This window comes from Pecten maximus, chromosome 11, assembly GCF_902652985.1.
Source record: "Pecten maximus chromosome 11, xPecMax1.1, whole genome shotgun sequence".
NCBI lineage: Eukaryota > Metazoa > Mollusca > Bivalvia > Pectinida > Pectinidae > Pecten > Pecten maximus.
The window spans coordinates 18,362,504-18,386,514 of record NC_047025.1 but is presented as its reverse complement, the minus strand read 5'-3'; the positions used below and the strand labels follow the sequence as shown (position 1 = coordinate 18,386,514).

Genomic DNA, 24,011 nt, shown 5'->3' with positions numbered 1-24,011 from the left:
CTGTAGTTATTATTATTATACGATTAATTTAATAAATAAACCCAACCTGTATAAGGTGGACTGTGTCCAACTTGCGTATCTAAAACAGTTATCTGCTGAAAGTAAAGTATACATGACATTCTATATGAATTTAAGCTACCATTGAAGTACTATTCATAACTTTAATTTTAATCATCTTCACCATAATCCAATTCCTTAAAATTGGCATTCAGTTTTCAATTTGACCCCGTACAGCTATTACTCCCTACCATTCTGACTGCTGTTGGTAGAATTTGTGACATCACAGCCAGAGAAAGAGTGATCAAACAAAAGGCATAAATCTAAATTTAAATAAATTTTCTAACTGGGTTCACTTAATTTAAAAAAAAAAATAATTAAGTTTACAAAATTGAATTTAGGTATTTTAAGACAGACTTATCTTATTTTACCTAGAATGTTTAACTGAGGAGATAAAAGAATGCATGAAAAAACCCTTCTGTTTAAACAAAATTAATCCTACCACTAAAGATGACCACTTATGAATCAATTAAAACATGAAGTTTGTTCCCGTAGACTATTCAACAGCTCTACTCCCATACTATAATTTCAGATTGCGATGTTTTTAAATGCCAGAACTCTCATTGGAAACACAAATATTAATTTTTGCATTAAAATATCAAATGGGCCAAAAATACATAAAAATGAGATTTTATTATTTTGAGGATTTTATTATGTTATCAATTTTATTATGTCAAGGATTTTATAATGTTAGGGATTTTGTTGAAAATTAAATCACGGAAAAATGTAATTCATATTGTTGAATATTTCTATGTTGCTACTTAAAAAGATTAACTATGTGGAGTATACATATTAGAATTCTTTGAAGATTTGTAAGGTATAGTAGGCTTTATCTAACACTATGCTTCTTATCTCCACAGTTAAATCCTACCACCAGAACATGTGTTGTCTTAGCAATGGCGAACAATCACAATGTACGTCTGAAGCTTGTCTTCCCCGACAACTACCCTAACAACGACATGCCCACTCTGGATATCCTGTATGCCACCATCAACAATAAAGTACAGCAACGCCTCCACCTGGTGTGTTCTCATGCTGTTCTCAGTTTATATTTGATGTGTTCTCATGCTGTTCTCAGTTTATATTTGATGTGTTCTCATGCTGTTCTCAGTTTATATTTGACGTGTTCTCATGCTATTCTCAGTTTACATTTGACGTGTTCTCATGCTGTTCTCAGTTTATATTTGATGTGTTCTCATGCTGTTCTCAGTTTATATTTGACGTGTTCTCATGCTATTCTCAGTTTACATTTGACGTGTTCTCATGCTGTTCTCAGTTTACATTTGATGTGTTTTCATGCTGTTCTCAGTTTACTTTTGATGTGTTCTCATGCTGTTCTCAGTTTACATTTGACGTGTTCTCATGCTGTTCTCAGTTTACATTTGATGTGTTTTCATGCTGTTCTCCGTTTACTTTTGATGTGTTCTCATGCTGTTCTCAGTTTACATTTGACGTGTTCTCATTTTACGCTTGATATGTTTACAGTCTGTAAGCTATACATTCATTGTTAGAATTCTGCCATGTCTTTCTTTCGTATAAGTTAATTGAGGTCGTATTTTTACCAGCTCAGGTAGTTATGAAGTTTACTCTTGTGTTGTTACAGGGCCTGACGGATATCTGCCTGAAACACGTGACTAGGAACACCAATTGTCTGGAGCCGGTACTCCGACAGCTAGCCACATACCTAGAAAAGCTCACGGTCAGTTATACACTATTAACTATACCACAGTTGCTCATGTTTATCACCTCACAGGCTAAAGAAACACTTAGGACATTCATTTATTAATGAGATGCCAAATTGTAAATTAAAAAGTAGAAAAAAAAATGTGTCATGGTAGAGATGTTAGTTCTTGACAATTGCTAGTTTTGCTGGCTGATAAAGTAAAAATTCTTGGCTCTGAGTGCTAAAAAGAAAAAGAAAAGAAAAACAATTTAGAAAATTAGAAAGAAAGAAAGAAAGAGATGTATGTGAAGACAAATATATTTTGTCTACATCAGATACCCTTTGTAATGAGGCAATCTGCCTGGTTTGTAGAAAGTTCTAGAATTAAGAGAGTCTACATGCTCAGCATTGGCTTCGTCAAGACTAAATTCTAAATAAACATTAATGATTGACAGCATCATGTTTTAACACAACATCACGTGAGCTTTCCATAACATGAGAGGTGGATTTCTGTAAGTTTGTCTTCTGAGTCCAGTCTTTTTATCATGTAACAGGTAGATGACCGGAGAACTCCAGAATCAGAAACACCCATGCATCTACCGTTCTCTCACAAACCAACGAAACAGCTCCATGGCCACAACAAGTTTCCTCCCCACTACAGTCCGTACCATTACATGCTGGATAACAACATTCCATTCCCCCGCACCAGTGGAGCACGCTTCTGTGCTGGAGGTGACTGCTTCCTTCAATATATATCATGGGATAGATTGTAACACTGCCTTCAAATCAAAATGATTTTCTGTGTCATTCTTGAAGTTGTGTTGGTTCTACTTTACTGAAAAGTGTATAATGCTACAATGTTAAGATATTTTATAAATCCAATTGATTTTTGGTGTGATTCTTTTTCAGGGTTTCTTGTTGTATTTGGGAGGGCCAGAGAAGCCAAGAAAGCAAGGACAGGAGCAGATCACACTCCAAAGTAAGTTGGAAAAAGTGTCCCCGGTACGTCAGGCAATGTCCCCAGTAAGTCAGACAATGTCTCCAGTAAGTCAGACAATGTCTCCAGTAAGTCAGACAATGTCCCCAGTAAGTCAGACAATGTCCCCAGTAAGTCGGACAATACCCTCAGTAAGTCGTACAATGTCCCCAGTAAATCGGACAATGTCCCCAGTAAGTCAGACAATGTCCCCAGTAAGTCAGACAATGTCCCCAGTAAGTCAGACAATGTCTCCAGTAAGTCAGACAATGTCCCCAGTAAGTCGTACAATGTCCCCAGTAAATCAGACAATGTCCCCAGTAAGTCAGACAATGTCCCCAGTAAGTCAGACAATGTCCCCAGTACGTCAGACAATGTCCCCAGTAAGTCAAACAATGTCCCCAGTAAGTCAGACAATGTCTCGAGTAAGTCGGACAATGTCCCCAGTAAGTCAGACAATGTCTCCAGTAAGTCAGACAATGTCTCCAGTAAGTCAGACAATGTCCCCAGTAAGTCAGACAATGTCTCGAGTAAGTCGGACAATGTCTCCAGTAAGTCAGACAATGTCCCCAGTAAGTCAGACAATGCCCTCAGTAAGTCAGACAATGTCCCCAGTAAGTCAAACAATGTCCCCAGTAAGTCGGACAATATCCCCTGTAAGTCAGACAATGTCCCCAGTAAGTCAGACAATGTCTCCAGTAAGTCAGACAATGTCTCCAGTAAGTCAGACAATGTCCCCTGTAAGTCGGACAATGTCCCCAGTAAGTCAGACAATGTCCCCAGTAAGTCAGACAATGTCCCCAGTAAGTCAGACAATGTCCCCAGTAAGTCAGACAATGTCCCCAGTAAGTCGGACAATGTCCCCAGTAAGTCGGACAATGTCCCCAGTAAGTCAGACAATGCCCTCAGTAAGTCAGACAATGTCTTCAGTAAGACAGACAATGTCCAAAGTAAGTCCATGTCCCCAGTAAGTCAGAAAATATCCCCAGTAAATCAAGCAATGCCTCATGTAAGTCACACAATGCCTTAAGTATATCTGATCACACTTCTAACTTGTCTGACCACACCTCTAACTTGTGTGACAACACCTCTAGTATATCTGACCACACCTCTAACTTATCTGACCACACCTCTAGTATATCTGACCACACCTCTAGTATATCTGACCACACCTCTAACTTATCTGACCACACCTCTAGTATATCTTACCACACCTCTAGTATATCTGACCACACCTAGTATATCTGACCACACTCTAACTTGTCTGACCACACCTCTAGTATATCTGACCACACACCTAGTATATCTGACCACACCTCTAACTTGTCTGACCACACCTCTAACTTAATCTGACCACACCTCTAGTATATCTGACTACACTTCTAGCTTGTCTGACCACACCTCTAGTATATCTTACCACACCTCTAGTATATCTGACCACACCTCTAGTATATCTGACCACACCTCTAGTATATCTGACCACACCTCTAGTATATCTGACCACACCTCTAGCTTGTCTGACCACACCTCTAGTATATCTGACCACACTTCTAGCTTGTCTGACCACACCTCTAGTACAATGTATGTCTGACCATTCCCCTAGTGAGCGGACCATTCCCCTTCCCACATGCATTAGTTTGGATTGTGTTAAAGTACCAGGTAAATATATCACACCTTTAATAATGTATGATATACTTTGACTTTCAGAGCGTTGTCAGAGCTCACCCAGTATGGATCCCGGGCAAGAATACGAAGCAGTCACGCGACTCCTACTCCATACCAACAATATCCATTCGCTAGAAGTCCTCCCACCACCACGGATCCTTTTACTATCAAGTCCTACTACTACAAAGAACAGAAGGTATCGCTAAGAATTCTACATTGATACACATATCACAAAGATTATGGGAGTAGTGTATGTCTGTCTGTCTGTCTTTTCTCTGTTTCTTTCTTCTCATTTGTAAGTAAACTCTTTTTTATGTAGACTTTCCAACAGGATAAATTTTTCCGCCATTCTGACACATGACTGACAGTTATCTTTATTGATAGTGTGGAAGAAAATTAAGTGTGCAATTTGTGTGGCTGATCAATGCCTTAACTTCCATATACAGTTACTGACTTATAATGTGTATAGTAAATTTGAGGTTCAACTTGGGGAAAATAATTCATTACATTTTGAATTTCAAGTGGAAAAACAACTTAAGAAAAAGATCAAAGGTGATAAAGGACAAAAGTGAGGATATTGACAAACAGAAGGGTCCCAATCTAGCCCCGGTAAAAATCTACGATAGCAGTTACCTGTTACCCATCAACAAAAACCTCGGCACACATTACAGGTACAGTATGATGCTACTAAACCTCGGCACACATTACAGGTACAGTATGATGCTACTAAACCTCGGCACACATTACAGGTACAGTATGATGCTACTAAACCTCGACACACATTACAGGTACTGTATGATACTGCTAAACCTCGTCACACATTACAGGTACAGTATGATGCTACTAAACCTCGGCACACATTACAGGTACAGTATGATGCTACTAAACCTCGGCACACATTACAGGTACAGTATGATGCTACTAAACCTCGGCACACATTACAGGTACAGTATGATGCTACTAAACCTCGGCACACATTACAGGTACTGTATGATACTGCTAAACCTCGGCACATATTACAGGTACAGTATGATGCTGCTAAACCTCGCCACACATTACAGGTACAGTATGATGCTGCTAAACCTCCGCACACATTACAGGTACTGTATGATGCTACTAAACCTCGGCACACATTACAGGTACAGTATGATGCTACTAAACCTCGGCACACATTACAGGTACAGTATGATGCTGCTAAACCTTGGCACACATTACAGGTACAGTATGATGCTGCTAAACCTCGGCACACATTACAGGTACTGTATGATGCTACTAAACCTCGGCACACATTACAGGTACAGTATGATGCTGCTAAACCTCCGCACACATTACAGGTACTGTATGATACTGCTAAACCTCGGCACACATTACAGGTACAGTATGATGCTGCTAAACCTCGGCTCACATTACAGGTACAGTATGATACTGCTAAACCTCGGCACACATTACAGGTACTGTATGATACTGCTAAACCTCGGCACACATTACAGGTACAGTATGATGCTGCTCAAAACAAGTCAGTGAAAATTGTCAAAATATTGTTTGGCATCTGGTGACTTTTAGTCCTAGTTCTTTGTAGCTTATGTATTGTACATAACTTGTTTTTCACTTTGTTTAGAAAATTATACATCTAAATGCTTATGGTCAGTAAAAGAAAGAATGTGAGATAATTGGTCAAAATTTACAGCTAATTGAGATTTCAGATGTTTACTTTCACATAAATAGTTTCTATGATTATAAGATATTTGCTCAAGGTGAACACTGAATTACAGGATAGACTTGGAGGATATACCTGGAATGTGTCAACACAATGCTTCCCAGGCAGCCAGTGTGGGCAGGAAGGACCTAGTACAGGTATATCAGAGTATCACATACCCTGTTATCAGTGTTATAACACCAGTCATATAAATACCCTGTTATCAGTGTTATAACACCAGTCACATAACTACCCTGTTATCAGTGTCATAACACCCATCACAAAACTACACTGTTATCAGTGTCATAACACCAGTCACATAACTACCCTGTTATCAGTGTCATAACACCAGTCACATAACTACCCTGTTATCAGTGTCACAACACCAGTCACATAACTACCCTGTTATCAGTGTCATAACACCAGTCACATAACTACCCTGTTATCAGTGTCATAACACCCATCACATAACTACACTGTTATCAGTATCATAACACCCATCACATAACTACACTGTTATCAGTGTCATAACACCCGTCACATAACTACACTGTTATCAGTGTCATAACACCCATCACATAACTACCCTGTTATCAGTGTCATTACACCCATCACATAACTACCCTGTTATCAGTGTCATTACACCCATCACATAACTACCCTTTTATCAGTGTCATAACACCAAATGTATTCATTATGAACTTTTTTTTAAAGCTTGATTAGACTGCTGTCATTTAAAAAACACCTAGCAGAGCTATGATTGAGTATAGGTTCCCACTGTTTAACATTTGCCTAGCTGAACTTTGATAGAGTTAAAGTTTCCCCTTTAGCAGCTTGACAAGTGTATAGAATATGTATTGATGACTGGTATATACCTTAGGATATAGAATATGTATTGATGACTGGTATATACCTAAGGATATAGAATATGTATTGATGACTGGTATATACCTAAGGATATAGAATATGTATTGATGACTGGTATATACCTAAGGATATAGAATATGTATTGATGACTGGTATATACCTTAGGATATAGAATATGTATTGATGACTGGTATATACCTAAGGATATAGAATATGTATTGAGGACTGGTATATACCTAAGGATATAGAATATGTATTGATGACTGGTATATACCTAAGGATATAGAATATGTATTGAGGACTGGTATATACCTAAGGATATAGAATATGTATTGATGACTGGTATATACCTAAGGATATAGAATATGTATTGATGACTGGTATATACCTGAGGAGTATACTAAGGAGTCTATCCATTAGTACCTGTGATTCTATCTACAATACACCATACTTATGATGAATTACATGTCGGTGAATAAAAAGAAAAGGAAAATTATTGTTTTGTCACAATTATGTGATGGATAGCATGGCACAAGGGAATGATGAAAATGTGAAATATTCAAGGTAATTTTTTATGGCCCCCTCATGAAATGGGGGGAGGGGGGGGGGGGCATATAGTGTTACCCATGCCCATCCTGTCCTGACACGTCCCTTCCCATAGCATCCCATTGCGTCCCATCCTGTCCTGACACATCCCTTCCGGTAGCATCCCATTGCGTCCCATCCTGTCCTGACGCAATGTAACTAGCTAATCTCAGGAACTGCTGATGCAACCCTCACCAAACTGTGTTCAGGGTGTCAAGTGGCATTGGGGGTATTTATGTCTTACATATATTTTTTAGCTTTTTAATTTTTTTTTTGTAAATTACGCTGTAATACCCAGTCATTGAATCTTGTCTAATATAATTACAGGTACTGTAACCAATGTAACTATTCTTTTTTTTAATATCTTAACAAAATGTAAATTTCAATTGACCACCAGCTACATATATTTAATACAGATCAACATTGTACAGATACAAGATTTACATAATGTGTGATATTATATAGGCTCATTTTTTACCTGTAACCAGTAACCACATTATGTTCCCCTGAAAAAGAGTTGTATTTTTTAGCTCGTCTCTTCGAAGAAGAGTGAGAGCTTATGTTGTCACTCCGGCGTCGGTGTCGGCGTTGGTTTTTCAAATGTTTTTGGTGGAAGTGTTGAAAGGCATAGTAATTTATGGTAATATGGTCCCAGTGTGGGTTAAACGTTCTCCTGCCGGAGTTCAACTAAAAGATTTTTTGGGAAAAAAGACAGATTTTTGAATTTTTTTGCGTTAAGTTTTTGGTGCAAGTGTTGAAAGGTATTAATACATCACTTTATAATTATACTAGGGTGCTGATATTTGGCAATGGAGTCCCTATGGAGTAAGACAATCCTTTCCTGGAGTAAAACTTTAAAAAAAAAAAAGGATTTTTTCTTTTAAAATCTGTGGGTTTTTTTTTTTTTTTTTTTTTTAAATCTTTGGACTTTATGTTAAGTTTATGTGTTGAAAGCTTTTAACCCATCACTTTATGATTGTACTAGGGTGCTGATATGTGGTAAAAGAGTCCCTGTGGAGTTACACTATCCCTTCTTGGGGTGAAACTGAAAAAAAAAAACAATGTGAAAATGCTCACATTAGACAATTTATACCGGTCCACATTTTTCAAGGGAGACAACTCTCATAAGGATAATATTTTATCAAAAATTTGAAGAAATAGGTCCAAAAGCAATTACATTTGTATTTAATATATTCATGCAATCTACAACAGCATAGCTTGTCTCCCCAATGTTTGTCAATAAATAATTTATTGATATATAAATTGGTATGGTTTTGAAAATTGCATGAATTCACAAAACACAATCTGATCAAGTAAACAATATAAATATTATTGCAAAACCATAACAATTGATATATTTTAATTATTTATTGACAAACATATGCAAGACGAGCTATGCTGTTCCCCAACAGCTCTTGTTATACTTGAATGTCAATCTTTATTAGGGATATGTAAATATTTGTAATGAGTATATTAATGATAAACTAAAAGTGCTCCAGTATATCCAACATAATTCATGTATGCTATTCATGTAGACATTTTTTATACTATTTCAGTATGCAAGATAACTAACTCTTTAGGTTCCAAGAGGATTGATATAAGTGTTTTGAAAAAAAAAAAAAAATAATGAAATTTATATCACTTTCAGTGACTTATCTTGGTATCTGAATTATTTGCAGTTATGGAATCTGGTGACACTGATGTCGGACAAGAGACTAACTCCATCCTCCAACCCAGATGATGGCAGTCCCTGGGGACGACACCCATTTGCAAAACAGCTGCTGAAGCACTTGTAAATATACATTACATACAGCTGATGTAACCTGTAAATATACATCATTACGTACAGCTGATGAAACCTGTAGATATACATGATTACGTACAGCTGATGAAACCTGTAGATATACATCATTACGTACAGCTGATGAAACCTGTAGATATACATCATTACGTACAGCTGATGAAACCTGTAGATATACATGATTACGTACAGCTGATGAAACCTGTAGATATACATCATTACGTACAGCTGATGTAACCTGTAGATATACATGATTACGTACAGCTGATGAAACCTGTAGATATACATCATTACGTACAGCTGATGAAACCTGTAGATATACATCATTACGTACAGCTGATGAAACCTGTAGATATACATCATTACGTACAGCTGATGAAACCTGTAGATATACATGATTACGTACAGCTGATGAAACCTGTAAATATACATGATTACGTACAGCTGATGGCACAGGTAAATATACATCATTACATACAGCTGATGTAACCTGTAAATATACATCATTACGAACAGCTAATGGCACATGTAAATATACATGATTACGTACAGCTGATGGCACATGTAAATATACATGATTACGTACAGCTGATGAAACCTGTAGATATACATCATTACGTACAGCTGATGTAACCTGTAGATATACATCATTACGTACAGCTAATGACACATGTAAATATACATCATTACGTACAGCTGATGGCACATGTAAATATACATCATTACGTACAGCTAATGGCACATATAAATATACATCATCTGATGAAACACTTGTAATTATATGCACAGCTGATTAAATACTTGTAAATAATGCAAATGATATACATATATAAAAATAAAATATATTAATGTACATTGTTACTTTAAATGTTTACTGGACTAATAACAACCGTAACCTGTTGTTTTCACAGTATGGACTTCTACAGTGGGCTTCATGATGTACAAACATTGGCTATGTTGTGTTGTGTATTCTGGAACAAACAGGAAATACAACGGCCGCTACATCAGTCTTCGTCAGTCGAATACATCCCTCCAACCGTAAGTGTTCACTGGGGTGTATCTGCAAAAAGTTATCCCAAGCTTTCCACTCTGGGCTGAGGGCGGGGGAGTTGTCCCAAACCTATCACTGGGCTGAGAGTGGGGAAGTTATCCCCAAACTAACACTGGACTGAGGGGGGGGGGGGGGGGTCGGAGCAGTCCCGGAACTCTCACTGGGCTCAGGGTGGGGAAGTTATCCCCAGCTTACCACTGGGCTCAGGGTGGGGAAGTTATCCCCAGCTTACCACTGGGCTCAGGGTGGGAGAGTTGTCCCAAAACTAACACTGGGCTCAGGGTGGGAGAGTTGTTCCCAGACTACAGCAAATATATATATCAGGTTGTAATTAATTAATCTCTTGCAATAACTTTTCTCTATGTTTATGGTCTTACATAAATATCTTCTCTTTTCTTTCACCAGATATTATTAGATCTCATGGAAATGAACTATTTTGTCTTTTGTAGTCAGTTATATTTCATCTGTAGATTCTGGATATAGTTTTAAGTTTCAGAGAATTTGATTTAGACTGATGTCAACGCCATCATCAGGCTGTCAACAGGCTGCTCTGGCAGAAGATCATTGTTAGGAAAGTTTTTGGCTGTGATTGCAATGTGTTCACTGTTATATCCTATTGAATTATAAAAGTGTTTCTGATTTAAGGTTATAAGCGAAACTGTTGGTAGTATTGTGTTTGAGAGAGATTGTCTTTCGTATTGATGGCAGTCTGTCACCTGGTGTATGCTAATGTTTTATGTAGGATTTCTGTGTGTCCCTAGTTTGTTGCTTTGAGAATTTAAGCCACATTTTATAGACCCTTCTCAGGGTAATATCAACATAGAACAACTTTATATCTTGTTACATTTTCTGATTGAACTGAATAAACTCATAAAGGTAAAGTGTTCTGGCAGTCAAAAACATTGTAGTAAAGGGTTTATCATTGTTGATTTTTAATTGATAACCTTTGATGCTTTATCATTTGTTGTTTTATTTAATCAAAAAGTGTACAAGGTTGTGCTATGACGTTATTTGTAGTTTGGTTGAACTTGCTCGTCAAAAGTTTTCATTTCGTGTTTGACAGAACCATCTTGTGTTTGTTAGAACTGAGAACCATCTTGTGTTTTTTTTAACTATTTTGTGTTTTTTTAACTATTTTGTGTTTTGTAGAACCATCTTGTGTTTTGTAGAACCACATTCTGTTTCGTAGAGCTGTCTGTGAGACCTAATTTCTGTTTCGTAAAGCTGTCTGTGATACAGACCTTATTTCTGTTTCGTAGAGCTGTCTGTGATATAGACCTTATTCCTGTTTATTTAGAGCTGTCTGTGATGAAGACCTTATTTCTGTTTCGTAGAGCTGTCTGTAATAAAGACCTTATTTCTGTTTCGTAGAGTTGTCTGTGATAAAGACCTTATTTCTGTTTCGTAGAGCTGTCTGTGATATAGACCTTATTTCCTAGAGTAGACCTTATTTCTGTTTCGTAGAGCTGTCTGTGATATAGACCTTATTTCCGTTTCGTAGAGCTGTCTGTGATGTAGACCTTATTTCTGTTTCGTAGAGCTGTCTGTGAGACCTTATTCCTGTTTCGTAGAGCTGTCTGTGATATATATAGACCTTATTTCTGTTTCGTACAGCTGTCTGTGATATAGACCTTATTTCTGTTTCGTAGAGCTGTCTGTAATAAAGACCTTATTTCTGTTTCGTAGAGCTGTCTGTGATAAAGACCTTATTTCTGTTTCGTAAAGCTGTCTGTGATACAGACCTTATTTCTGTTTCGTAGAGCTGTCTTTGATACAGACCTTATTTCTGTTTCGTAGAGCTGTCTGTGAGACCTTATTCCTGTTTCGTAGAGCTGTCTGTGATATATATAGACCTTATTTCTGTCTCGTACAGCTGTCTGTGATATAGACCTTATTTCTGTTTCGTAGAGCTGTCTGTGATAAAGACCTTATTTCTGTTTCGTAGAGCTGTCTGTGATAAAGACCTTATTTCTGTTTCGTAAAGCTGTCTGTGATACAGACCTTATTTCTGTTTCGTAGAGCTGTCTTTGATACAGACCTTATTTCTGTTTTGTAGAGCTGTCTGTGATGAAGACCTTATTTCTGTTTCGTAGAGCTGTCCCTGATGTAGACCTTATTTCTGTTTCGTAGAGCTGTCTCTCTGATATAGACCTTATCTCTGTTGACATTTAATAGTCCTTGGCATTTACTACAATTTGGTCCACAAGGGGCTACCATTAATATTATCAGGCTTTTCAGAGTTTCTCTTCAGGAAATGCAGAAAATGTTCAATGAAGCAAACATTTGATGTATATGTATAAACTGTATGAATATACTCAGGTGCGCTACAGTCTACCCCAAATATTTGACAAGGGCGGGGCACCGGTAAGTATATAGACAGTGTGAATGAGATTTTCATTTCGTCCAAATTCCCTTTTTGCAAATCCATCAGTTGTAGCTTCCCTAGTGTTCTGATTTGCTAGCAGGGGAAAGCTTGTAAACTGCTTCAGGTCAGCAGATGTTTCAAGAATGTCAAGAATTATATTGGTAATGCTTCAGAAAAACTCAATCTAAAAAGCTTTCTAGGACTGGCTGTCAGATAGCTTTAGATTAAAATATTATGTCTGTACATTTTATACAAAGAAAAAACTTATTTGATTTGGATTGGGAATAAGTTCAGTCGGATTAGGCTTGTATGTAAATTAAAAAGTCGTAGAACTCAATAATCAAAGTATACTCCATCAGTATATACTATATCATAAGTCATAAAGGTCGCTCTCCCTGTTTCCACATTTTTACTTCAAGATTGTAAGGAGTAGTGATCATCTTGTTTAATTCCGGAGAATATAAGACTTGGATGAGGGCTATTTTCTTCCTTACAAGTCTGCATACTTTATAACTGAAAAGTCACAATTTAACTAAAACCTTTTTCACTCTTTTTGATGGATTTATCATGAAAGCGAATATAAATCCACAACCCATAAATAGAAGTCAAAATTACATTATACTAAGCAGATAAGGATTTTATCAGTTTGTTTGTTTGCTGGTGTTTTGGCCAAGTCAACAGCCAGGGTCCTTTTGACCAATTTTTCTTGTAGCTGGTGACTTTCTCACTGAACATCATATGGGAGGCCTTTCATATGCTATTCAGAGCAATTGAGCTTAAGTGCTTTACCCAATGACAGATACACGACTACTCCGGATGGTCAGTTATCACAACTTCTTGAGAAAAACAAACTACCCCTGTTAAGAGATTGAGCCGCATCTTTGTTCTTCACATGATGTTGCTTTAGTCTGAGTCTTTATCCAAAGACCTGCCGTGGCCCCTTAGAGCTTCAAGAGAAAAGTTTAACTCGGTGAAAGTTTCATAGTATACAGTAACTATTCATTGGATTAAATGGGGTTTAGTTGGTTCTCTGAATACACTGTACTAATTGTCTGACTTGTATGAGAATCATTTACTTTATACTCGACGTACAAACTTGTAGGTTTCTGTCTAATAAGTATGTCATTCAACCTTTGATAAATGACCTATAATATAAGCAGTCAGGAAACTGATTATTCTAAAAAGAACAGGTAGCATTTCCTTTTATTCCTGTTAAGCTTGAGAAATTTTATCAGTTCCTGCGGGGATACCTGTTGATGGCCTGTTGATGCATGTATCTGACCCAATGATTTTTAGACAACTTGATTATATTAAAATGTCGCCCTCCTTAATGGCTAATACTTGTGGTTTTGTGTGTAAATTTTTTATTCCCTGTTTTATTTGTATGTAAATAATCACAGATTTTTTTCAGTCCTATTTATTAATTTCATCATTTTTATTTATTTTTTTTGTCATACTATAACATAATCCCGCGGTTTTGTTTGTAATTAAACATTGGGAGGTGGAGTGTTATATATTGAAATCTGGTTTATTCTTTTCTTTAAAAATGATAAAGATATATTTTGATAAAGATATCTAATTTGGTGGTTTTTATTTTATATTTTTGCTTTCCTGTATGGTACATGTACTAGAAAATGCATTCAGGTTTGCATGTTGAAATTGAGTTTTGCTATAAGCAAATATGTAGTGCAAAATTAGGAGCATTTTGCATGCAAACAACAATAAAAGTATTTTAGATATTCAACAGTCTTATACTTCATACAATGTCATTGATTATGATAACCTCTCGGATAAAAGCAAAAGACTACACAAATCTACATTTGGAGACTGTTTTGGAGAGACCTTATACTGACATGGTATGCTACCCTATTTTGTCCAATTTATGAAAGGAAACAAAGTCATGGTCAAGAATAACAGATAGTTTTTTTCATGTTCTGAAGGAATTTGAAAGTAACTTCTATATTCATCAGAAACCATTATTTTGGTAGACTGTGTTTTGTAAATCTAACTTGTGTTTTGTATTTGAAAATGAAAATGTTAGATACAGATAATGCATTTATTACAGGTTAAGTAATCATATTTCATTGATGTTGGCTTACGTATTAACCTACAAAATTACAAGTCTTTCGTGTATTTAAAGATATTGTAAGTTAGTTGAAATTTGGTTTTAACTTTTCCAACTGGAAACAAAGCTATAACTGTGCTGGAATTAAATCTTGTACCTTTCTTGGTTGTACATTTGTAACCAGACTCAGTAACACTGATGTGTATACATTCTAATATCAGTAATGGTAAACCTTTATTTCGCCACCCTTTTGTTAGTCCCCCGCTACACTTGAGGAGATTAGATTAATACTCCATCTGTCATTCATCAGATTACATTTATCTTGTTTCCATATGCTAATTTTATGTGACACTCTCTTTGGATGACAGTGTCTTTTACTGAAATTGTATCTCTGGACCTTTTTCATACAGAGTTATGGCCCTTGTTAAACATTCCCAAAATTTCATTTAATTCCTATTGTAATCTACGATGTATTGCTAAAAACAATGTGTTTCGCAATGTTAAATTTAACTATTTCCAAAATTTCTGTGAGTCTCATCAAAATTCTATAAGTAATAAGTAAAAGTAATAATTCTAACTCGGAACTCGCTTGCAGATTTGGCATGTCAATATTGGCGAAGTAATCCTTCTTGGAAAAAAATGATTTTGATTAAAAGAATTAAGCAAAATCGAAATCGTCAGTTGATACACATATAACTGTATATTGTTTTCTCATATCATGTAAAGAGCCCACTATATCCAAATCATACTTAGGAAAGTGGTATAGATTATAAGCTATTTTGATGAAAAAGTGAAAATCAAATTTATAATTGGGAAAAAAAAGACAGAAAAAGGTCAAATTACTATTTCTCCAATTAAATTCATTTAAAATTCCCTAGGATATCCAAGTAAAGCACACATTCCCATAATGATAAGGATCCTGTGTTATATTCACAGTTATTTGTTGTGACACACTGTTTTTTACCAACTATAGGGTGATAGTGCCTACTACCTTGGCAGTAGTACCGATAGTGGATGGAATAATGTACTGCGTAAGTGACCAATACTGCCAATCTATTGTCTCCCATTACACGGACAAACGCCACCCCAAATCATACTGACGCTCCATGGGGTAGGGGTCACTCACGGGTTCATGAGGATGGGAGTTCGTTAAATGTTGTTAAAACGATGGTTAATACTGTCTCTTATTTGGAATGATTGTGAAAATGACATCATTTGAAAGTGTAGGCCTCTCTTTTGAATTAATTTTTAATAGATTTTAAATTTAGAAATATGAAACTAAAAATAAATGAAATGCATTACTGAAAGTCAACATGGCCTAATGATTATATTTGTAAAAATGTCAATTTAGAATTCCGTATCAGTATACATTACATTGTATGTTGTTAATGGTAAAAGTTGTCCAACTGGACATTTTACAGCAAAATGAAACTGATCAGAAGGTAATACAATGTATACTAAACAAGAAATGTCATTGCCACAACTCTACAAGTTCTGCAAATGTTTGTACACATTTCTCCCAAATATCAGATTGGTGCTGTACAAAAAGTTAATGGAAAACTCCTTTACATATTTCTTTTACAACTTCTTGAAATAAATAAATTTCAACATGAAGACCATTTCTTGACACCTTTGAGTGTTAATTTGATTTAGGGTGGTGTGTTTCCTGCTTAATGATCAACTCATTATAGACATTTTCTTTGTGAAATTGTGAAAAGGGTTTGTACAAACACTGATGCCTTTTGTTTCCAGGATGTGTTTGAAGGTTTGTATGATGATGTATGTATTGGTTGTGACGGTACCTGTACAGGTGTATTGGGTAATGGCAAATTGAACCTATAGTATGGGTCCAGGTACAAACTAATCTAAAATTGCAAGAATGACCAACTGTAATTAGAGCAGTGTATATGATTATTGATAAAAAAAGTGTAGAAATTCTTTTTCACTTTTCTGTTAGTATAATGCCAATGCACCTGCTTATAGTCAAAGCTTTCTGTGATTCCTTTCAACAACAAAAAAACACATACAAAAAAAAAAACAGAAAAAAACCCCCCAAAAAACCAACATTACAAAAACTCACAAGAAAACAAAAGAAAAATCCTTCAGAATTGCATTGTAAATATATAGATGGCCTAGAAATGAGTGAATATTTCACCCCCAAACACCATTACCTGGTATAGTAATACTGCACTTAGAGATTGTAAGCTTGTTTAGGTTAGACCATTAATGCTGTATCTATATATTGTAGTCCACAGTCAAGCATCGTGTCTGAAAGCACTGCTATGGTTACCTACTAACAGCATGCTGGCAGTTTTACTAACAATGGTAGTGATGTTTGGCAGATATTTACCATACACAGTTATATATACATGTATATATATAATTATGGAATATTAAAGCCAGACACATTTTTGATAGGTCTTCAACTCTGCTGTTGACCAGTGTGGTCATGTCTTGCATCTTGTGCCCAGTTCTATTTCAGACCACCGGTGAGGATTGGACATTTTGAGTTGTGTATTAGGTCAGGTTACTTACCTAATAATAATAATAAGTAATCTGCTTTACAGAAATTCAGGGTAAGATTTTGTTCTAGAGCTACCAGCAATTGACAGGTGGATTCAACCAATACATGACAGACTCAGAGAGTGTCATGTCACCAGCCATATCCCAATTGTATTTCTAGATACAAGTCACATGACTTCAACCAACCAATGGTAAACTGTGTTGTATAAATTGTTTGACCCTTCTCTTTGACAGTATAGTCCCTATCACACGGTGTCTTCCTCCTCCAGCCTCTTCAAGGGGTGGTCAAGTAAGTGGTTGGTCTTGTCCAGCTTGTGAGTGACCGGTAGATCTGGCTGCGGCCTGCCTTTCTGTGCCTTCAGTTCTAATCATTATTTCCCAAGTGTAATTCATACCATTATGTATAGAGCACATTATCTGATTTTGCAAGTATGTGTTTGGGTTTTGTTAATTTTTCATCACCTATGATTTTCACTTTACTAGAAATTGTGAAGCATACAGGAAATACTGGTGCCTTCTTACAAATCTCATTCTACTATTGTATTAATAACTCCAGTTTCTATAACATGTAATTATTCTCATAAAAATACAGGCTTTCTAACTGATGAGTGATTAACCATATTCTCAGGGTTAGAACACGTCCTTTACTGCCGTGATATCTTGGGGTACTCAGGGTTAGAACACGTCCTTTACTGCCGTGGTATCTTGGGGTACTTAGGGTTAGAACACATCCTTTACTGTCGTGGTATCTTGGGATACTCAGGGTTAGAACACGTCCTTTACTGCCGTGGTATCTCAGGGTACTTAGGGTTAGAACACGTCCTTTACTGACGTGGTATCTTAGGGTACTTAGGGTTAGAACACGTCCTTTACTGTCGTGGTATCTTGGGGTACTCAGGGTTAGAACACGTCCTTTACTGCCGTGGTATCTTAGGGTACTCAGGGTTAGAACACGTCCTTTACAGCCGTGGTATCTTGGGGTACTTGGGGTTAGAACACTTCCTTTACTGCCGTGGTATCTTAGGGTACTCAGGGTTAGAACACGTCCTTTACTGCCGTGGTATCTTAGGGTACTCAGGGTTAGAACACGTCCTTTGCTGCCGTGGTATCTCAGGGTACTTAGGGTAAGAACACGTCCTTTACTGTCGTGGTATCTTGGGGTACTTAGGGTTAGAACACGTCCTTTACTGTCGTGGTATCTGATCAGGGTACTTAGGGTTAGAACACGTCCTTTACTGCCGTGGTATCTTGGGGTACTCAGGGTTAGAACACGTCCTTTACAGCCGTGGTATCTGGGGTACTCAGGGTTAGAACACGTCCTTTACTGCCGTGGTATCTCGGGGTACTTAGGGTTAGAACACGTCCTTTACAGCCGTGGTATCTCGGGGTACTCAGGGTTAGAACACGTCCTTTACAGCCGTGGTATCTTGGGGTACTTGGGGTTAGAACACTTCCTTTACTGCCGTGGTATCTTAGGGTACTCAGGGTTAGAACACGTCCTTTACTGCCGTGGTATCTTAGGGTACTCAGGGTTAGAACACGTCCTTTGCTGCCGTGGTATCTCAGGGTACTTAGGGTAAGAACACGTCCTTAACTGTCGTGGTATCTTGGGGTACTTAGGGTTAGAACACGTCCTTTACTGCCGTGGTATCTTGGGGTACTCAGGGTTAGAACACGTCCTTTGCTGCCGTGGTATCTCAGGGTACTTAGGGTTAGAACACATCCTTTACTGTCGTGGTATCTTGGGGTACTTAGGGTTAGAACACGTCCTTTACTGCCGTGGTATCTTGGGGTACTCAGGGTTAGAACACATCCTTTACTGCCGTGGTATCTTGGGGTACTCAGGGTTAGAACACGTCCTTTACTGCCATGGTATCTCGGGGTACTCAGGGTTAGAACACGTCCTTTACTGCCATGGTATCTTGGGATACTTAGGGTTAGAACACGTCCTTTACTTCCATGGTATCTTGGGGTACTTAGGGTTAGAACACGTCCTTTACTGCCGTGGTATCTTGGGGTACTTAGGGTTAGAACACGTCCTTTACTGCCATGGTATCTTGGGGTACTCAGGGTTAGAACACGTCCTTTACTGCCGTGGTATCTTGGGGTACTCAGGGTTAGAACACGTCCATTACTGCCGTGGTATCTTGGGGTACTCAGGGTTAGAACACTTCCTTTACTGCCGTGGTATCTCAGGGGTACCTAGGGTTAGAACACGTCCTTTACTGCCGTGTTATCTTGGGATACTCAGGGTTAGAACACGTCCTTTACTGCTGTGGTATCTTGGGGTACTTAGGGTTAGAACACGTCCTTTACTGTCGTGGTATCTTAGGGTGCTCAGGGTTAGAACACGTCCTTTACTGCCTGTGGTATCTTAGGGGTACTCAGGGTTAGAACACGTCCTTTACTGCCGTGGTATCTTGGGGTACTCAGGGTTAGAACACGTCCATTACTGCCGTGGTATCTTGGGGTACTCAGGGTTAGAACACGTCCTTTACTGCCGTGGTATCTTGGGTACTCAGGGTTAGAACACGTCCTTTACTGCCATGGTATCTCAGGGTATTTAGGGTTAGAACATGTCCTTTACTGCCGTGGTATCTTAGGGGTACTCAGGGTTAGAACACGTCCTTTACTGCCGTGGTATCTTAGGGTACTCAGGGTTAGAACACGTCCTTTACTGCCGTGGTATCTTGGGATACTCAGGGTTAGAACACGTCCTTTACTGCCGTGGTATCTTGGGATACTCAGGGTTAAAACACGTCCTTTACTGCCGTGGTATCTCAGGGTATTTAGGGTTAGAACACGTCCTTTACTGTCGTGGTGTCTTGGGGTACTTAGGGTTAGAACACGTCCTTTACTGCCGTGGTATCTTGGGATACTCAGGGTTAGAACACGTCCTTTACTGCCGTGATATCTCAGGGTACTCAGGGTTAGAACACGTCCTTTACTGCTGTGGTATCTTGGGGTACTTAGGGTTAGAACACGTCCTTTACTGCCGTGGTACAAGATACCACGGCAGTAAAGGACGGGTACTCAGGGTTAGAACACGTCCTTTACTGCCGTAGTATCTTGGGGTACTCGGGGTTAGAACACTTCCTTAAGGGATGTGGTATCTTAGGGTATTTGGGGTTGGAACAGAGTACTCATGCAGGGTTACAACATATCCTTTTCTGCTTTGAAAGTATTAAGTTTATTCAAGAAAAATTCCCCAATAGAAAATCTCTAACCTCCTGCATCTTGTTGATATCTGTAGCTCTAGTGATGTGTGTAACTAGAACTCATTTCTGACTGGGCGATATATTTGTGATCATGTGATATACATTCCTCCACTAATTAGATATGACTTAAACATGCTTATAATTAAACCTTCAATATCATTTCTTCATCTACCTCAAAAATACGTCATCAGTCTAAGAAAGGCACATCATATGATTCAATAATCAGAAAATCAGTTGTGAATTGGAAGTATTATAATCAGAATTGCACTTTTTGTCAGACAGCTTTTGGTGGAGGATTTTTCTAAGAGGCATATATGGCTTGAAAGTTTTTCGTGAATTTGTCAACAGGTCTCCATATAACCTGCACAATGGATTGTGTCAATTTAGTCACCATGTTTATAGGGCTTATTATTTCATGAGAAAATTGCCCTATACTCGCATTATACTTTATCCCTAGACAAGTACACTACAACTTTGTTATACAATGTACTGGTAATTCATTTTCAAAAGTAGCCCTGGTTTATCTGTATAGACTGAATATATAATTAATTCTATGTCGCTCGGTATGTAGTAAATATCATCACTCATGTACCATCATCAGACTTTTGGTAAAGGGTTTAAATACAGTTCTGAGTTCCAACCCTGGTTCCTTGTCCCTCTCGGTTCTCCCCGTCCTAAATCCAACCAAACACTTAATTACTACAATACATGTCATACATGAACCACAGTTCATAATATATTAATCAGCTTTGCATTTTTTAACAACATCAATAAAATTAACACATGGTAATTTGAATGTTTAAGTTGTGTAGCTTTGTCATGGGCCTAGAGGATTTTGGTTTTTGGAGAGAAAAAAGTGAATGAAGGAGTATCAATTTCCAGGGAGTCACAAAACTTCACTTGAAAAATGTTCTTATTTCTCTAATAAAACTTAAGAATCTTCTTTATGTTCAAAATCAGTCATATGGGCTAAATTTTATCAAACGTTAATTTAACAAAAAATAAACCAAATTGATGGAAAATCTTAAATATTGGCTGCAGTACATAAGACCAGGTTTTGATTGATGTAGGTAATGCACTGTATACAGTGCCAGAATTTAAAATGAAGTTTTATTTTCTTCAGAATGATAATACAAAAAGAAACCAGGACCTTCATAACCAAGCTGTGGTTGTAATTGTTTATTTTGGTGCTTGTTTTGTGCTTTGTAAGAGTTGTATCCCTTTGTCAAGAGAGTATGCATGTGTTGTTGGTAGGGTGTAAGCCCACATTGAACAAATTACTATGTTTTATGTGTGTATCCTCAGCAAAATAATATTGACAGAACATGTCCACAGCATGTCAGAATGTAGTCGTTTGAATTTGAGTAATTATGAGTTCAAAACTGTGTTACACTATCATAGACTTTGTGTCATATGTGACAGCTGTTAGCGGATGTGGTACTAAAGACAGTGTGGACATGTCCAGTTATTATCAATCATGTAGAGATATATGACAAATTATCTCCATTGAGTTTTATCTACAGACTTCAGCAGGTAGACAATAGTTTGACAATAACCTGAAAAGATTATGTATCAGGATAAATTTTCACTTTAATATAATCAAATATTCTATTAATAGTTAATTTTGAACTTGTTAATTACACTATTTATCAATTACAAGAAATCTGAAAGTTATATTTCAACATAGGACATTAAACCTAGACAATGAAAAGTAACAAATTAAATCTCAAATAATGTCGTTCCAATACTCTAGTCTGGCTAAAATAGCCGAAGTAAGGTGATAAAATAGGTCTGTTTGTATCCTTCTTATGGGTACCTGGCACCTACCAGATGACTGGCTATGGCAGAGACTTTACCTGGTTAGATAAAACATACGTCAGGTGTAACATCCATTTTGAGAACAGTATACCCATATGCATTAAGCCAGTCACCAGGTGATGCCATGTCAATGCTCAATAAGAATGAATCACACAGGTCCGATGTGCCTTTTGATTTAGATTTTCCTTTAGTATTTCCATTGAAAATTCCTAAAGTTTGTTTAATGTTTTGTAAAGTCAATGATATCTTTCTGTGAAGGTACAAGTTGTACATGAGAAACATTTTAATTAATTTATCAATTATAAAATACATGAATAAATATCACTGCAAGAATGTCTACATGTTAATGTAATGTTTCGATGGTAATTTTCATATTTCACAAACCATGTGTTAGTGTGTTAACTCTCACGAGTGAATCTGATTAAGATTGTGTTGTTCCTACAAATTAATGATCAATCCTCACAATGTGTTTAATGAATATAATCCACTTATCTTGTTAAGGAATTGACCTGAAAATGAGCCATTTTCTATGTAGAGTTTGTATATCAATATCTTGTTGAGTAGTGTACAGACAGGGACCAGGTGTGGCTATAACCAATATCAACAACAATGTCCATTATAATTGTTACAGACAGTTGGAATACTTTGTAATTTTTGAGTGTGTAGCAAGATAATTATCACTACCACAATGTAAATATTTCAATAATTTGCAAGGAAATGTCATCATGATCGAGTTTAAATATTTCCCAAGTGATGATGCATCAGTTTTTGTCTCGAGTCCTCACAGATTCAGAATATCAATTATGACTATTCATATTTGTGAAAACAAGAATTATTACTATTCATATTTGTGAAAACAAAGTGATATTTTGTGTATCCGGTAAATGTAAATATACAGTGTATGTTTCTATTGTGACAGTGTAAGTTCAAGAAATGTGTTGAAGCCACCTATATTAGAAATATCATATTTATTGAATCCTTTTCTTGATGGTTAGAATTTGTGTGTTTGTCTAGAGATGAGCTCTTGACTCTATGTCATAAATGTATTATACTGATCCTTTGTGAGTTTGTCTTAGAGATGAGCTCTCGGCCCTATGTGTATTATACTGATTCTTTGTGAGTTTATCTTAGAGATGAGCTCTTGGCCCTATATGTATTATACTAATTCTTTCCAATGGTCAATATTTCCCATTTATACATTAGCTTTCCTATGTGGAGTATTTGGAGGGAACCTGTTCTGTTCAACAGGTCGCAGTCTGACAGGTGTCTCTTGGTTCAACTTTTTCAAAATTTTTATGGATGAAATTTTGCATGAGTTTTAATCATGCATGCTTTCTGTATATATAGATATTTCCAAAATCTGAAATTACAGCTTTAGCATTTTTTTAAATTTTTTTTTTTTTTTTTTTACTTGAAATTGATAGCCATTCCGTTGCCTCTTTACATGCATTCTCTGGTTTTAGAAGATTTTACTTTCATTTAGATATTGATATGGCAATCTGTACATACAAAATGGCTACATTTCTCATTAACTTTTCATAAACTGTATATGTAGACTACCAAAACAGGAGATTAGCTCAAGAGTCCAACTTTCACTTAGTCACGAGGTGTGTCCGGATTACCTCCCCTTAACATACTTCATATATGCTGGCAATGCCAAC

The 24,011-nt window shown here is 37.0% G+C and overlaps 1 protein-coding gene across 11 annotated transcripts in view; it reads left to right on the top strand.

Annotated features, from left to right (window-relative positions):
- LOC117338656 (GATOR complex protein WDR59-like) overlaps positions 1 to 24,011 on the top strand; it is a 47,399-nt gene that overhangs the window by 13,172 nt on the left and 10,216 nt on the right. For 3 of the 11 annotated variants that reach the window (XM_033900021.1, XM_033900017.1, XM_033900026.1), the window contains exons 12-22: positions 918 to 1,079; positions 1,661 to 1,756; positions 2,275 to 2,452; positions 2,630 to 2,699; positions 4,404 to 4,557; positions 4,884 to 5,032; positions 6,134 to 6,215; positions 9,189 to 9,301; positions 10,222 to 10,348; positions 12,681 to 12,725; positions 17,549 to 17,603. In XM_033900021.1, the coding sequence (XP_033755912.1) occupies positions 918 to 1,079; positions 1,661 to 1,756; positions 2,275 to 2,452; positions 2,630 to 2,699; positions 4,404 to 4,557; positions 4,884 to 5,032; positions 6,134 to 6,215; positions 9,189 to 9,301; positions 10,222 to 10,348; positions 12,681 to 12,725; positions 17,549 to 17,603 (1,231 nt within the window). Of the gene's footprint in view, positions 1 to 917; positions 1,080 to 1,660; positions 1,757 to 2,274; positions 2,453 to 2,629; positions 2,700 to 4,403; positions 4,558 to 4,883; positions 5,033 to 6,133; positions 6,216 to 9,188; positions 9,302 to 10,221; positions 10,349 to 12,680; positions 12,726 to 15,764; positions 15,823 to 16,543; positions 16,557 to 17,548; positions 17,604 to 24,011 lie in introns of all 11 variants that reach the window. The other 8 variants (XM_033900024.1, XM_033900019.1, XM_033900025.1 and 5 more) reach the window with 4 other exon arrangements.